Source organism: Cyanidioschyzon merolae, chromosome 14 (genome assembly GCF_000091205.1).
Source record: "Cyanidioschyzon merolae strain 10D DNA, chromosome 14, complete genome".
NCBI classification, from domain to species: domain Eukaryota; phylum Rhodophyta; class Bangiophyceae; order Cyanidiales; family Cyanidiaceae; genus Cyanidioschyzon; species Cyanidioschyzon merolae.
This window is the reverse complement of record NC_010140.1, coordinates 123,307-137,763: the sequence shown is the minus strand read 5'-3', so window position 1 is coordinate 137,763 and position 14,457 is coordinate 123,307. Positions and strand designations below refer to the sequence as shown.

At 56.0% G+C, this 14,457-nt stretch overlaps 6 protein-coding genes and 1 non-coding gene across 7 annotated transcripts, besides 1 other annotated feature; 4 read left to right on the top strand and 3 right to left on the bottom strand.

The window, feature by feature from the left end:
- Positions 1-84: 84 nt before the first annotated feature.
- CYME_CMN059C (similar to COP9 signalosome subunit Csn5) lies at positions 85-1,356 on the top strand (the record flags this gene model as incomplete). Its single annotated transcript, XM_005537170.1, has 1 exon — positions 85-1,356. The coding sequence occupies one exon, from the start codon at positions 85-87 to the stop codon at positions 1,354-1,356; it is 1,272 nt and encodes a 423-aa protein (XP_005537227.1).
- Positions 1,357-1,850: 494 nt separating this feature from the next.
- On the bottom strand, positions 1,851-3,167 carry CYME_CMN058C (hypothetical protein; the record flags this gene model as incomplete). Its single annotated transcript, XM_005537169.1, has 1 exon — positions 1,851-3,167. One exon carries the CDS (start codon positions 3,165-3,167, stop codon positions 1,851-1,853), a length of 1,317 nt encoding a protein of 438 aa, XP_005537226.1.
- Positions 3,168-4,283: 1,116 nt separating this feature from the next.
- Positions 4,284-4,808, bottom strand: CYME_CMN057C (hypothetical protein; the record flags this gene model as incomplete). Its single annotated transcript, XM_005537168.1, has 1 exon — positions 4,284-4,808. The coding sequence occupies one exon, from the start codon at positions 4,806-4,808 to the stop codon at positions 4,284-4,286; it is 525 nt and encodes a 174-aa protein (XP_005537225.1).
- Positions 4,809-5,190: 382 nt separating this feature from the next.
- CYME_CMN055T lies at positions 5,191-6,932 on the bottom strand. The gene has a single exon (XR_002461466.1). It is a non-coding gene; the product is annotated as a hypothetical transcript (transcript).
- CYME_CMN056C (hypothetical protein, conserved) lies at positions 5,215-6,354 on the top strand (the record flags this gene model as incomplete). The annotated part of the gene is made up of 1 exon (XM_005537167.1): positions 5,215-6,354. One exon carries the CDS (start codon positions 5,215-5,217, stop codon positions 6,352-6,354), a length of 1,140 nt encoding a protein of 379 aa, XP_005537224.1.
- Positions 6,933-6,991: 59 nt separating the features above from the next.
- Positions 6,992-8,113, top strand: CYME_CMN054C (similar to cell cycle checkpoint and DNA repair exonuclease RAD1; the record flags this gene model as incomplete). The annotated part of the gene is made up of 1 exon (XM_005537166.1): positions 6,992-8,113. The coding sequence occupies one exon, from the start codon at positions 6,992-6,994 to the stop codon at positions 8,111-8,113; it is 1,122 nt and encodes a 373-aa protein (XP_005537223.1).
- Positions 8,114-8,803: 690 nt separating this feature from the next.
- On the top strand, positions 8,804-10,045 carry CYME_CMN053C (similar to DNA repair and recombination protein Rad57p/XRCC2; the record flags this gene model as incomplete). The annotated part of the gene is made up of 1 exon (XM_005537165.1): positions 8,804-10,045. The coding sequence occupies one exon, from the start codon at positions 8,804-8,806 to the stop codon at positions 10,043-10,045; it is 1,242 nt and encodes a 413-aa protein (XP_005537222.1).
- Positions 10,046-12,894: 2,849 nt separating this feature from the next.
- Positions 12,895-13,766: a sequence feature (possible transcribed region).
- Positions 13,767-14,457: the final 691 nt, after the last annotated feature.

Sequence of the window (14,457 nt, the reverse complement as noted above, 5' to 3'; positions counted from 1 at the left end):
CTTGTCCAACGAATGAGAATGCTTTTCGAACAAGGTCCGGTGACGACGCTCGGACCCGTCGAAGCTTTCTGCACCTAGTCGACTATGCTCGAGCGCGTCGCATACCCTAGCGGTTGGCGTCGCCTCCGCGAGACAGGCTCCTTGCTGGAGCGCACAGCGACGCTACTGCACGAGTCCGAACAGGGTTCCGAAACGACAGCGACCACGTTTCGCGACGTGTACGTTTCGGTGCTCGCGCTGAGCGAAGTGACAAGCCACTGCTTTGAACAGTGTTCCGCAACAGAAACACAAGGGGTTTTATGGGGTTTCGTGCCGCCAGGAGCGTCGAGCCGAGCGGTCGTCGTTTGGGACGCGACACCTGCTTGCGCGCCTCCAGGTACAGTGCCTGTACCAGTGTCACCAGCGCGCGACGCTCAACTGCCCGAGAACCGCTCGCAGCTACTGACGCCGGGCATCGCCTTGAACGCTGTCGGCTGGTACCGCTCGCATCACGGATACGGCTGCTGGCTCAGCCGAAGTGAACTGGCAAGTCACGGTGCTGTTCAGGAAAGCGGCCAAGGACCCTGGGTGATCCTCATCGTGGACCCGGTCCGGAGCCGCCGAGTCGGGCAGGTTGCGCTGCGCGCTTTCCGCGTCTATCCCCAGGGGTACCGGCCGTTCCCGCGCAGCAGACCTTCAGTGCAGGTGCGCCACGAGCGTGTGCCTCTCGACTACCTCCTCGAGTTTGAGCAGGGCGCCCCAGCGTACTACGAACTAACTGTCCACTACTTCGGCATGCCTGCCGATGCATCCATGTTATCCTGGATCAAACAGCGCGATTGGCCATGTATCCTGTCGACATCGCAGACGGTTGCAACCCGAGCGAGTACAGTGCAGGCGCTCTCAGATGCTGTCGCGAAAACCGAGGCCTTCGAAGTCGCCCTGCGGCAAATGCTGTGCTCACGCCGTCACGCTGCTGCTGCCGGCACGATGCAGCGTCTCCGCAGTCGCTCCGCAGCGTCGTGTAGCGCACATGCGTCCACTGGTGGCGACGAGTTCGCCTCTGAGGCGAACGCCCAACGGACCCAGCAGGCTACTGCCGGCACGAGCGCCGTCAATATGAGTTTTTCGCCGCCCCCAGCGCCAAGCAGTGCATCCAGGCGGCCACCGCCATCACCAAATCATCGCGTACGCAGGATGCAGCGCTTGTCTGACCAGGAGCACCCTCAAACATGTGCCGTCGTTGACGAGAACGTGAGGAATGCCGCGGAGCGCGTCAGGTGCTTGCTTGCAGATACACGTGATCTGCAGGCAGACGATGCCCGCATTCTACTGCGTGATATTGTCAAAGAGTATCTTTTCCCGCTCATGGACTGATTCCTGGGTGAATACAGGTGTCCAGCGGTATCATGTAGGCAGGCGGTGGACGCATACGCTACTGCATACCATTGTCCACGAATTCCTCAATCCATGTGCAGACTGCTCTTGTGCATGATAACGTTTGCATCATGCGCTGAATCTGCACGTTCCATCCGTCACTTGTGTGTGCGTTGCAGTAAATCTCGGGATCTTGGAGCGTCGCGTCTGCGTCCAGAATTACGCATCTGCGACGCACAGCTGCCAGACTCGCAACTCATCATGAGACTCTAGATGGTATAGACACCCATCTGCCAGCATGATGACCATCAGGCAGGCAAGCAGACCAGTAGGCAAGCGGTTACCGGCATGTGCATATGTCAGTCGCTCTACGTGCAAGCAGCAGTGAAAATGCCCCGCTTCATCTGCAACGACAACAGCCTCCATGATCGACCGAGGATGCTTTGACCCCTTCTCCCGGCCCGCTTCGGGCAGACGTCAAATGTCGGTGTAACTCATGTTGCATCGTACGAGCTGTCTCCGATGCGAACATCGAGCGCTGTCCCGAATAAAGCGTAAAAGATAAAGCTGCCAACAGCGAGCCAGACGAATGTGCGATTCGCCAATTGGCGTTCTTGGGCTGCGTCCTCCTCTGGCGTCGAGCTCATTTTGGACCGGTTGCTCGACCTTGCGCTACCGGTTGCCTGCCACGAAGCATGCGACGGATGCGGTCGTGGCAAATCACCAGCGGATGCGACCCTGGGTGGCACACCTTCCGCCGCCCCAGATTGCTCCTCAGCACACGAATGTAAGTGCGTGTCTCGCATTCGTGCCACATAACGCTGCAGTGTCGGTCGCTGTGCTACGAGCGCCCGTAAGCGACTCGCAACTGGTAGCTCCATCTGTAAATATACGAGCAAATGGCCGTATACCACTGCGTCCACGTAACCTGGTGCAGTCGTTGGTCCATTCTGCGATTCCATCGCAGTCGTCGTGGGCGCTAGCGTTTTGCTGCACTGGAAATAGCGATGCTCACCCAGCATCGCAGCGAGAGCATCAAGGACAGGTTCAATCTCCAGAGACCAGAATTCAGCATCTGCTGCGGCTTCCAGCGCGGCCGCACCTGCTTCCCCTGCCGTCGCTGCGGGCGCCGCAGACGCGTCAGACCACGACGCTGAATGAAGGTCACGTTCCTGACCCTGCTGCTGCCGTCGCTCCGGTGGAAAAGGACTGCGGAAAGTAGCTCCGCCACTGGACGAAGTCGGTCGAGTCCGACGAAGCACCTGTCGATACGCTGCGCTCTGCATGAGCAGACGTGTACGCACCGCGTCGCGTTCCTGCCGGGGCATCGTCCATCGCGCCATCCACGGCAGCTGGTACAACGTCGACCAGTAGCGCTTCGTGAAGCTAGAATAGTTCGCATCTATGTGCCACCATTCATACAAACGACCAAGATCCAGTCGATCGCGGACCAGTGAGACCAGCGACTCTGCGACCGGCGTGCACTGCCCTGGTGAGAGCACCCCCAAGTCGAGCAACAAGCCCCGACAAGCGTACCAGCCACTAACTACAAAGTCCTGAAGCGGCGCTTCACCACACTGCTCGGCGTTTCGACGTATGTGAAGCACCGGAAACACCAGTCGATCGGTCATGTAAGGCGTACCGCTGGAAAGCGTCTGCACAGCACTGTCGGGTACGCCGCACACTCGGAGCAGTGTCTCCAGGGCGACAACGTCCGGCTCTCGAGCCCACTCCGACCAAGTTTCTACACAGCCCTGGTAGATTGTGAATGAAAAAGGGTATAAAGGCGTCTCTGATGACGTCATTTGCATAAAGTGTGCAAGTTGTGTCGAGCAGCGCAGTCCGGCAGGCAGCACACGATCCTCAGCCAAGATGCCCAGCCGGTACCGCTGCGCTGCCGAATGCGGACGCCGCGACGACGTGTCCGCGCGAGTGCTCACGAGCACCTCCTCCGCACAAAGCGCTCACGAGCCGCAACTCGATGAATGCTGGTACTGAGAAGCCGAGTGTCTATGTCACGAACACAGACCTGATGTTGGACATGAAAGCAGCGACAAGCATTTTCGCTCCCGTGGAGCTGATGAGACCGGATCGGAGAATCGATCCAGACTTCCCCAGAAGCGTGAGCGCTACATTTCCCTTCTCGTCTTCCGATTCGATTTGGTTGCTGCGCCCCCGCTGCGGTGTCCAGCAGGCGATCGACATCACCATGCAATGTGCTGTATAGATCGTAGATGCATTGATTGTAGGAGATATATATGCTTTACCGGATAGTGCGAGGAGGAATGCATTCCTCTTTCAGGTCAGTCATAGCACAGTACGCTGCTGGCTGACGAACACTGCAAGAAACTCGTGTATGCAATCATCGCCAAAAATGGATATGCTCAAAGCGTGCGTGCGGTCAATGGTAGAAAAGCGGTCCGTTGATCGCTGTGGAGAAAGCAAAAGCGTCGATCGTGTTTGCCAGGCGCGTCTCTATTTCTCTGCGGGTTGTTCGTGCAGTCCTCAGCAACATTAGGATGCAGACGCAAAAAGAGAGTCCTAATTCACGCTCGGTCATCTTCCACTGATATTGTACCGACAGCGTGTCTGGAAAGGTACGATCGATATCAAGTAGGGAGGTGTCGGTTTGTTGTTTTCATCGATGAGACGTTCATTGTACGAAACGCTCGGAGCGTTTATGGGCATTCGCGGAGCTGGGAGTCCGTTGTACGTACGATCGGTCTCGAAGAGAACGACGACGTCATCAAGTGTTCCAGATGCAGTGCATGGATTCGGCGGCCTCAATTTTGGCTCGTAGAGAAGGCTCCCGCAATAGCATCTTCATTGTCGAGTCACTGAAGACTTTTCCCTGAGGTATGGCGACGTCCTTGAATTGCACAATGTAGCATCTCACCATTCCCCATGCGTTCAAGCTTTTGCCGATTCTATCGGGGGTAGAGCTGGTTCTCATTCCTCCGTAGGCTCCGTGTTTCAACCCTACCGAAGAAGTGTTCTCGGTTGCGAAATGTAAGGTTCGCGCCACTGGGCGAATCGCTGAAGCGCTCAGCACACGGCGACACATCGGGACACATGTCGTCGATCTTCCACAAGTCATTTTCACGCAGGGAAGGTCCTCGCCCAACAGCATAAGCAAGTACGTGCATATTGGAAACATAAAAAATCCAAGGGACAGTTACGGACATGGAGGTCGAGCCTTTCGGCGGCCGTTCATCGCCGAGTGCGGGGAAAAGATCGGAAACAATCCCCTTCTCGCCGACCGTCGACAGACAAAGAGCAAACGACGAATATGAAGAAATGGCGAGACAAGCGAGAAAAGCTCGTTGCCCGACGCAATATAACAAGACTGTGGTGGCACAGAGGGCGCGACGTGGAGGAATCCTTGCAAAGGTGCGTTCCACCAGCGGCAAAGCCCGCAAGGAGTTCGTGAACCCACACTTCAACAGTGCCATCAATAGCAAACGATGTGTGCAGCTGAGAACAAGACCCGAGGAGCTGGGGCAATCCAACTTCGTGGGGCAGCCTCTCCCGCTCGAAGTGTACAATCAGACGCTAAAGCCGAATGCAGCCGGCCGGTCAAAAATGACCGGGAGGTTTCTGTGAGTGGGTGCATACACGCACTCGATCTCCGTAATGTATTCGTTCCGTCGTCCACACTTATCAGTGCAAACGTTCTCCAGAACATAAGAAAGCCTTTGGCATCTGCTTGCCGCTGTTCTGCGGCGAGTTGCGCGCTAGGAACCGTTGCTGGCACCGGACTTGGGCACAGCCTCGAGACGCTGAGCCATAGGAGATTGCTGCCGCTGTGCGAACTGAAGCTTTTCGCTCTAGACGTAAACCGTTTACACCGTGTTCACAATGTTCAGTTGCGGAGGAGCCCCAGGTGCAACGAGCGGGCGTTTTGGTGCAGCAGTACGCACGCTCGTACCGGTTTCTCCTCAGGAGGAAGGCGTGCACTTCAGAGCGCGCAGAACAAGAAGAGCGTCGCGTTTGGGTTGTCAACCACGCCGGGGGCTGTTGATGACTTTTCCGTGGCTGCAGCCCGTGCCGGCGCAAGTACTGTTCGTGCAAAACCGTTCCGGAGTGGCGGTTCAACAAGTGCTCGCCAGTCGAACGGGCGGCAGTGTCGGCGGTTGGAGCCGTTCAGAGTCGTCTGGCACTGGTCCCAGTGATACAGTCCTCCCTGGTAGACCAAGTCGCCAGGTGTACAGACAGGAAACCACTGGCGACCTGAGCTTTTCTGACAGCGAAGGAACAGTGAGCGTCCAAGTGCCTACGGCTCGTGGTCCACGAACCGGCAACTCGTTTCCATGGGAGATAGCGATTTTCGGTAGCGTCATAGCTGCTTCGACCCTGAAAAGTCGCGGTGACCGGACCAAGCGTGGGATAAGCTTCCAGCCGGGAAGCATAGCCGTCGCTCGACTATTGGTCGCGCTTCGAGGCGAAGCTCGAGACTTTGTCCGTCCCAAACTGCAAGCCCTAGCTGCAGAGCTAGACACAACGCAACCACGAGATCTTTGCCATCTTCTCCGCGACGCTACGCTCTTGCTTGAAAGAGCCCGCGAGACCGGCGAGGGATGGTACGCATCTGCTCACGATGTGCTAACCTTCGATGCATCTGAAGAATCGGCTGCTGAAAGCTCCTTTCGTCGAATGAGCGTGCAGATTAAAGCGAATTGGCGTGAAGACACCGTCCTGAACTTGGACGGCGTCCGCCGAATTCATTCAGATGAAACTGGAGATGCAAATAATGCGCCTGGGGAGGAAACAGAGCCTGATAGCTTCCTCGTGGTGGCGCTTCTTGTCGCGATCCGGAACCTCACAGGTGTTGCGCGCTCCAGCGGCCATGTCTTGGAGGCGCTTCATGGTGTCACGGAAGACGACCTGCTTGCGGTGGAGGTTCTCTGGACCCCTGATCGACCGAACGACACGCTCACGGAGGAAGATATGATAGCGCAGTTTCCCGAACTAGTCCGGCTCAGCGTGGCGCCGCTCTAGTTTTACAAGTTTGTGCGTATCTCCAACGGTGTGCTTCGATCGCCGTGTAAAGATGGGTGCAGTACGCGCGAATAGATAGACCCGACTCGGTGCCGCTCGATTTTCCAACGCAACGCAGAACGCTTGATGTAGCACGCAACTCAAGCCTTCTCTCTGTCCCTGGGATGCAACAATTGCTCGAATCGAATGAGGATACTGCGGGGTTCGCGAGACACTAGTGAACCAGACGTCTCCATCGTCATGTGATTTAACCAGACCATTTTTCTGCTATCAAGAACATTATTGGGTTTGCGAGACACGTTCGCGACAAGTACCTCCCTCGTGATGAGCTTTCACCAGGCCAGTCGAACTTTAGAGCAGCTTTGGCGGCGCTCAGACCCCTGAGCGTGGCGCGTGCTTCCCGAACGAGGTTTCGGAACGCACGAAATCCTTCTCATCAACGTACTTGTGTCCCACCAGAACGTTTGCCAGCTCTGCAACCAAAGTCCCGCAGCTCAGGCCTCGTGTCGGAGAGCACACACGTTTTCATGGCCGCTGCGGCTGCTCGAAAACGACGCCGCCGAGTCCGCACAATACACAAAACGGCGGGAAGTGATTTCGCTAGACCGCTCCCGAAACTGGCGTCCGTAACCTATCTATGGTGGACAGCGCCATCGAAAGCCCGAATCCGTTGCTTTTATGCAAGTTACAAAGCGGAAAGTTTCTGGTTGACGCGCTCCAAAGTCTACCTTCGGCAGCTTCTCTCTCTAGCGACCTGGTTCTTGTGGTGGTTCCACGCAACCAGAACGGACTGCGCTTTGTCGTACAAGAGTCTGGTTATTTTCAGGCGTGTGTGACGCTACCGCGGGAGCTGTTCACCTTATTCGAGTGTCACCCGCCGGCAGATGTCGTCGAGGACACTGCTTTTCAGGTTCCACGGACAGAGCTACTGACCTGTCTGCAACTGTTCGTGGGTTGTACAGGTCCGGTGGATAGGTCTGCACTCGGGGCACCGCTGCGGATGCTGTACCAGCGACGGGGAAGCCCGCTGCAGTTGTTGCTCCAGATCGATCCAACAAGCTACCTGGACTGTGAAGTGCAGACAGCAGCACAAGTTCCGCTCCATGACTTTGAGTTTCTTCAGGTGCCGATTTACAATGATGCTGTAATCATGAGTCGAGTACTCGCGATCTGTCTCGCCGAACTCGACTACACCGGAGCGGCTGCAGCGCAACTAAGTATGGTACCCTATCCTTGCCCAGGTTTGCGGATGCAGGCGCTCGGCGATCAAACCGTGTCCAATGTGCGCGTCCAGATACCTTTTTTTGGCACAGGAGACGACGAACCCGCTGAGGACGTTGCCTTTCTCGAGTTTGAGTGCGTTCAGGAGCAGACTGTGGCCTATAGTGCGCTGCTGCTCAAGAGATGTCTGCGAGCACTTCAGCGCGCCGATCTTGTTCGTCTCCGAATGAATGCGAATGATGTACTTCATATGACAGCTCGAGTGCCGCTGCCAACAGGGCACGGATTCCGCAACTCTGTGAACCGTAAGACAAATGCTGTGGTGGAGGTGGCGCTGGCGGCCTCAGAAGGCGCCTTCCCTGCCTCACAACATTGTTTTTTTGAGTTTTTAGTCGCACCGTTGGCTTTCGTTCCCGGTGCACAGCCTGGAGCGAGCCTTGCGGCAAACGAAGAAGATCCGCATGATATGGCGGCTGCTCGTGAATGCGCACCGGACTTGGGAGCACCCGGGAGCAATGAAGCGCTTGACGTCTCGTAAAAGAGCCTGCTTCTGAGCACAGATGTGCCCGGACTCTGGGAAGCAACTGTTTATCGCTCAGAAGACGCTGTTAGGGACCAATGTTCTGCGGGCAGTGCACGTGCACAACTGCGGTTTCCGCGCTCGACGGACTTGCTTGTTCATGTATTTGAGCGCGACAGAGCTCACGGCAAGATCGCCAGGTTTAATGCATCGCCAACTGGGTGCACAAAGTCGCTGTCTCTGCCTCTTCCTCTGTACAAAGCTGACGAGTTCATGGGAATAGCGCTCGAGCCCGGAACTCGAATGCGATCCAGTCCCTGTATGCGAAGCACCCGCTGTTTCATGCATGAATATGGCGTAGGTGCGCAGTTGTGAAGCCTCCCAGAGCATGACCGCATCACGAGGTATTCCTCGAGAGAGACCCACTGGTAACAAAGCCGGTACTGCAGCACAAGCGCGGGGCGAGTATCGCGCTGTAGACGTGTCGCTCGCGCCCGACGCTGCACTAAAGGTGCGTTCTACGGCAAGCGCGTGTCGCTTTGACACAAGCCTTGGCGGCAAGTACTGCGGAACGCCCCTCTGGTGGACGCAGTTCGGGCTCAGAACGCTTGATATATGGTCGCTTTTAATTGGTTGCGTTAGTAACCTGGCTACCGGCACCTGATGCTGTGAACGGAACGGCAAGCCTCCACTTGCAGACGTTGCTCGATGGACTGTGCAAGCACTGACGACGCAGGTTGTGCAGACGTCAGACTCCCGTGTGAACTGGACGCTGCTGTACAGCAGACACCACCTGCAGATGCTTTCCCCTTGGCGCTGGCAGAGCGTTTGATTCGTCTTGCCCCGGAAGGTTCGGAAAGTGCGCTTCAACGGCTTGTCGCACGAGAGCGCGAAAAAACGCGCTCCGGGGTCCGCACTGCGGGTTCGAAGCCGTTTAACAGCGACTTGGATGCAAAGGCCTTATTGGAACTGGCAGCGTGGAGCTCTACGCACGGCGACATAGGTCTGCGAGCTTCGTTTCTGAGCGCGTGCGAGCGCGTCGCGCGGGAAACCAGCCTAGTGGCTCGGCACGCAGCGAGCGCCCTGTGCGGCAAACTGGAGGGTGAACGCTTCGGTGCCCTGGAGGGATCGACACCCGCACCCGCACCCGTCACGCTTTCACTGGGTTGTCCACTTCTTGACCAAGTTGTGTGCATACGTTGTGGTGCAGTGACAGAGGTTTACGGCGAGGCTGGAAGTGGGAAGACACAGTTTCTCCTCCAACTTGCTGCTCGAAATCGTGGAATGACACTATATCTGCACACAGAAAACGGTCGCTTTCCGTCTGAACGCCTCGTTGATATTGCACGAGCAACAGCTTCTTCCGCAGATAACGATGGCAACGACATCGCTCGTTCACCGGAAAGCATCCTGAACCGCATTCTCGTGGAAACGGGTGCGCATGTGGCGCGCTCACCGCTCTCGCTTTCACGTTACATTCGCGGGCCGTTTCGAAAGTTCCTTGAACACTCTCCGGATCCAAAGCTGCTAATTATCGATAGTATCGCTGCTGTGATTCGGCATGCGTATGAAAATCGGAAAAGAGGAGCGTTATCGAAGCGTGCTCGTTGGGTTTTCCGCTTCGTGAATACACTTCGTCTCCTCATGCGCGAACACCGTTCACTTGCAGTGGTGGCATCGAATCAAGTCGCCCAGCGAGCTGACGGAGAGCTTGTGCCGGCACTCGGCGCTGTCTGGTCGCAATGCGTTAACACCCGTATCCGGTTACAGCGCAGTGTTCGCGGAGTCTTTCCATCTCAGTCAGATGCGGCATCGACTCCAGCAGGTGCACTGCGCTCTGCGAGCGTTTGTTTCAGCGACTGGGGTCCGGAACCCGGCACACTCGTAACCTTCCAGATTGATGAGTCCGGTGTACATGGACAGCACCGAGGCTTCGTTCGGTCGCACTAGGCACGTACAGCTGTATCGGGGATCATACTCGGTGCACGTGAGTGCGCCTCGCTTCCGATCCAGCGATGATCGCACCGCAAGAGCGCTGTCAGTCTCAGGTCCTCTGAGCGAGAGAGCCAGTCGCCTTTGGCACTCGTTGGCCAGACAGGAACTCTGGTCTAAATGAGTAGCCGTTCTGCATTGACCGGATCGCGTTCAACGGAACGTTCTGATGGTTCGGATCCTGTATGCGGTGCAAGAATACTCCAGCGCCTGAGGACGGGCGGCGAGAGTCTTCCTCGTGCGCAGTGGCGCTTTGCATATACCATCGCCACTGCGTCTCCAGTCGGCCCGACATTTTTTGCAGACTAAGCTTGGGTCGTGAGCGTTCACCTCGTTCCACGATTGTCGAATAGTTCTGCAACTCGGAAGATTTTAGCTGCTGTCTCTGATTTTTGCTTGGACGACATTTCTTCCGAGTGAGCGGATCCAAGCGGTGACAACGAGCGTTTTTTACGGTTTGAAATCGATATAAACGGCTTGTTTACCTTGGTTGCGCGTTTGCTGCGGTTCATCGGGTAGAGGGCTGGACAGGAGTTTGGGGCTTTGCGTCAGGACTTTCGCGGTATGACAGCGCTGGATGGATCCACGAGGCGAACAACGTCGACATCAGCCCGGTGCAAGATTGCGGGTCGCGAATCTCTCCGCATAGTCGAACGCCCTTCTTGACCGCGACTCGCCTTTAGCATCGGTGACGCCTTATTCTCACAGCGCTGGACCGGCGCTGTACCCTAAGGGTTCATGTTACGAGTCAGTGGCGCCGTGGATCCGCGATAGCAACGTCAGCTGCCCGCTCGCGACTTGAACCGTGCAATATGCGTCCATGCTGTCGTGGACCATCCTCTATTCAATCTGTACTGCCGCAAAAGACGGTGAGTGGTAGACTCGTGGCGGATTGCAGCGCAGCACTGAGCTGCACGCTCTGTTCCTGCCCTTCGATTTTACCTAGCTTGGTTTAGATGTTCATTCTAGATATTCGAGGTGCAGCCATAGGGCATTACTGTTTTTTGCGTGGTCTCGGAGTCGCTCCTTCGCCGTTTTGCCACTGAAATCTAGAACGCAACGAGTGTCATGATGACTGGCGACGCTCCTGAACAACAACCCGTAAAATAACCGATATCATTATCCGATTCTTCTGTACAAGCCTCGTTTCTTCTCCATTTCCTTACGTGCAGCACGCTCAAACCACATATTCTTGAAGTTTTCGATCTTTACATTTCAAGGCAACTCACGGGCGCCGCGATTGACATTCGTGGACGGACGAGGGAAGAGATAGGCGACGTCGTCCCATCAGGGCTTGTCAGCGAGTCCATGGGGAAAGTTCACTGAAATTCTCACGCCAAACAGTCGATTCCGTTTGGACGACAAATCCTCCTGTCTTCGTTGCGGCCGACGAATCGGGATCCGACACCAGCCTTGTACCTCTTCTGGGGTGCGCTCCCAGAGGATACCGTCTGTTCGGCGTGCGTGGGTATGGATCCTGTACTCGGCATTGAGTCATCGCAGCGATCGCCTCCACTTGAGCGTGCACACATCCGAATTTCGTGGCATTTTCATTCTGGATTTTCCTCTCGGTACTTGTTTCAAAATGGACAGGATCGCGTTCCGAACATACTCTACCGAATGGAGCATCAGGCGCTTGCGCGTATGGCGGACAAAGCACTCGGTGACGAGACCATCCAGAAAAGGCACATGATCGTGAGGCTCGCCACCTGTCGCCGTATTGGAGGAGGGCATTTGTGGAAGCATTCTGTGCCCGTCAAGGACAGGTACCGAGCGATGAAGCAAGCGTCCGCGAGCCACAGGGTGGCGCTAACAGGAGAATGCGTCATGCACATATGGGAACACTTGACCACATGCAAGTGCCGTCGCTGTGTCGAGCGCACCGTGGCTGTACATAAGAGAAATGAGAGTGCGGAGCAAAGCAGGGATCCCAACTTTTGCCTCTGCATGAATTGCGTGGATAATGGACGGAAGCGTGGAATCAGGACAATTCGGGAGCTACCCCCATTCTTCGACAGCTGACGACAGTATCGGAGGGACCGGGGAGACTAACCTACTCAGACCCTGAGGTAACTGAGTCAGGATGGAGTCAGTTGCGGAAAAAGCACGTGGAAGCTGGTATTGATGGTCATGGCAAAAGACTCTACCTTTAGGGTTTAGATTCGATTTGGTAGATAGACTTGTTCTGTGTTGCTATGACGGTAGTGTCAAGGCACTGGGGGGTCTCCTTCGATATTACCCACAGAAATGAAGGTGGCTTTATGTGTGTAAGCTGCTGGATGCGTGGCAACGCTGACCCATGACTCACCAGTTCGCGCTCTGCTGCTTCGCGACACGAGTGCACAGCTCCGGGCCGACATCTTTTCCATTTAGAGCAGTACCTTCTGTACCAACTTTACCAGCACGTCCGGTTTTGTTTTTATCTCTCACACGCATTCAAGAAAACGGAAGGTATCCTGCAGAATGGAGACAGGAACAGGAAACACAAGGTGTTGTCACCGGTAGTTCACGAGAAAACAGCCTTACTTGGACAAGTCAGTCAGTCCAGGGTCAGCGGCTGGATGAAGCTACCCACTCGTATTCTGCATGATGAACGATTCGCACTCAATGCGGACGGTACCAAACCCTGTGTTGATCAGTGTGTCTCCTCGTCAATTTACGCCACTCCATTTCTTCGATACGGAATTCCACGGAAGCAGTCATCGACTGTGATGATGCCGTACCGTCTGTACGAGCGGCACCAAAGAGACACAGACGGATACAGAAGGGAATGCACTTGTATGGGAGACTGTTTCGTGCTGAACGACACAATTTATCGATTTCGCACTGCGGCGCCAATGATTCTCACATGAGGTGCTCGGTTTCCGGATTACGCCACAAAGGGACTTGTTCGGGAGCGATGGTGGACCCGCACAAGGGTACCCAACGAGGCGCGAACGACGGATCCCAAAGCACAGATAAGCGAGCATTCCGACACCATCAGGCCCAGAGGCAACTTCATTGCAGAGCCACCTAGTGATCGCCCAGCAGACGGCTTCGTTCAGCACCTCATACTCCGTCGAAGCGCTCCGTTGCGTCTCTATCACGCATTCTTCTGGGTTGATCGTTGGGTACGATGCGCCCCCTTACTCGAAAGCGCTCAAGGCGCGCGCAGCCGAGCGGACGCAAAGGCGAAGAGGCCGCTCCGCCACGAGCAGGAGGATCCCTCAGACGAAGAGGATGTACAGGGACAGGAAGGAAAAGCTCACGGATCGGGCGCATGACGCCGGAACCACTCTCGACGCCTCCCTGCTAAGACACGTCAGCAGGGAGAATATTCAGTAAAGCGAGATACAGGTCGCCAATTGGCGTCGCGTTGCTTCGCACTCGATGAGGACTCTCTCAGTTTCGCGCGCTGTGACGCAGCTCGTTCACCAACAATGCGTACGTGTTGCGGGCGCAGGGCTGCCAGCTGTCCACATTGCTCTGCGCTTTTTACGGCTGAACCCGCCCCGAGGGACAGCGTGAATGAAGCCCGGTACAAAACCCGCAACACGGCCTGATCTTCGGGTCAGAGACTCGCACCCACAGTCCGCAGAATACCTTGAAAGGTCGACGCACCACGTCCTTGATCGGGACCTCGACAGCGCAGGTGCCGAAAAGTATCCTTTCGGGCAGCGCGACGCATTTCCAACTGTTCAAGCTAGATGCGGGGAAAGGCTTCGCTGTGCGCGTGATTCCCAGGTCAGATAGCGCCATGGCCTTCGCTGTGCGTCTAGAGCGCGGGGACGGAGCCGAAGGCCTCAATGCGAAGCAGATGAAGCTGCTCAGTTTTCTTTGATAGGTAACCCATGGAGCAGGGCGCGCTATAACGCAGAAATGCTGGACGCCTGCTCATGCAATGAGCATGCCGAAATACAGAAGTAAATACAGAAATGCGCGCTGCACGATGCCCGCCGATGTGTTCAGGACGACATACACGTGTCATGAGCACGGGCGCGTGTCGAATCCGGTAGAGAATCAGAGAGCGAAACTGAGGCAGACGCACGAGATGGCGTACGGTAAGCCGCTCGACCATGAGATGCAGCGGCAATCAAAGGCGTGAGGCTCGCTTCGTCGTGACGCCAGCAGCAAGTACACACACATACCCGTCCATACTGCATCGAGACTTGAACCCCTCGATCAACCTCAGGCAATATCTCGTGCTTCCAGATCGTCCACCGGCTTTACGTCGAGCGAGCTTGCCAGGGAATCGACTCTTACTGATGCAGACGCTGCGCTGCAACGCTGTGGAGTTCGGATGCAATAAAGACATTAGGAAACAGGGGGAAGATTCGGATCCTCGCCTGCGCCAAGACACTGGTATGGTACTGGTCAGCTGTCGAGCGAGG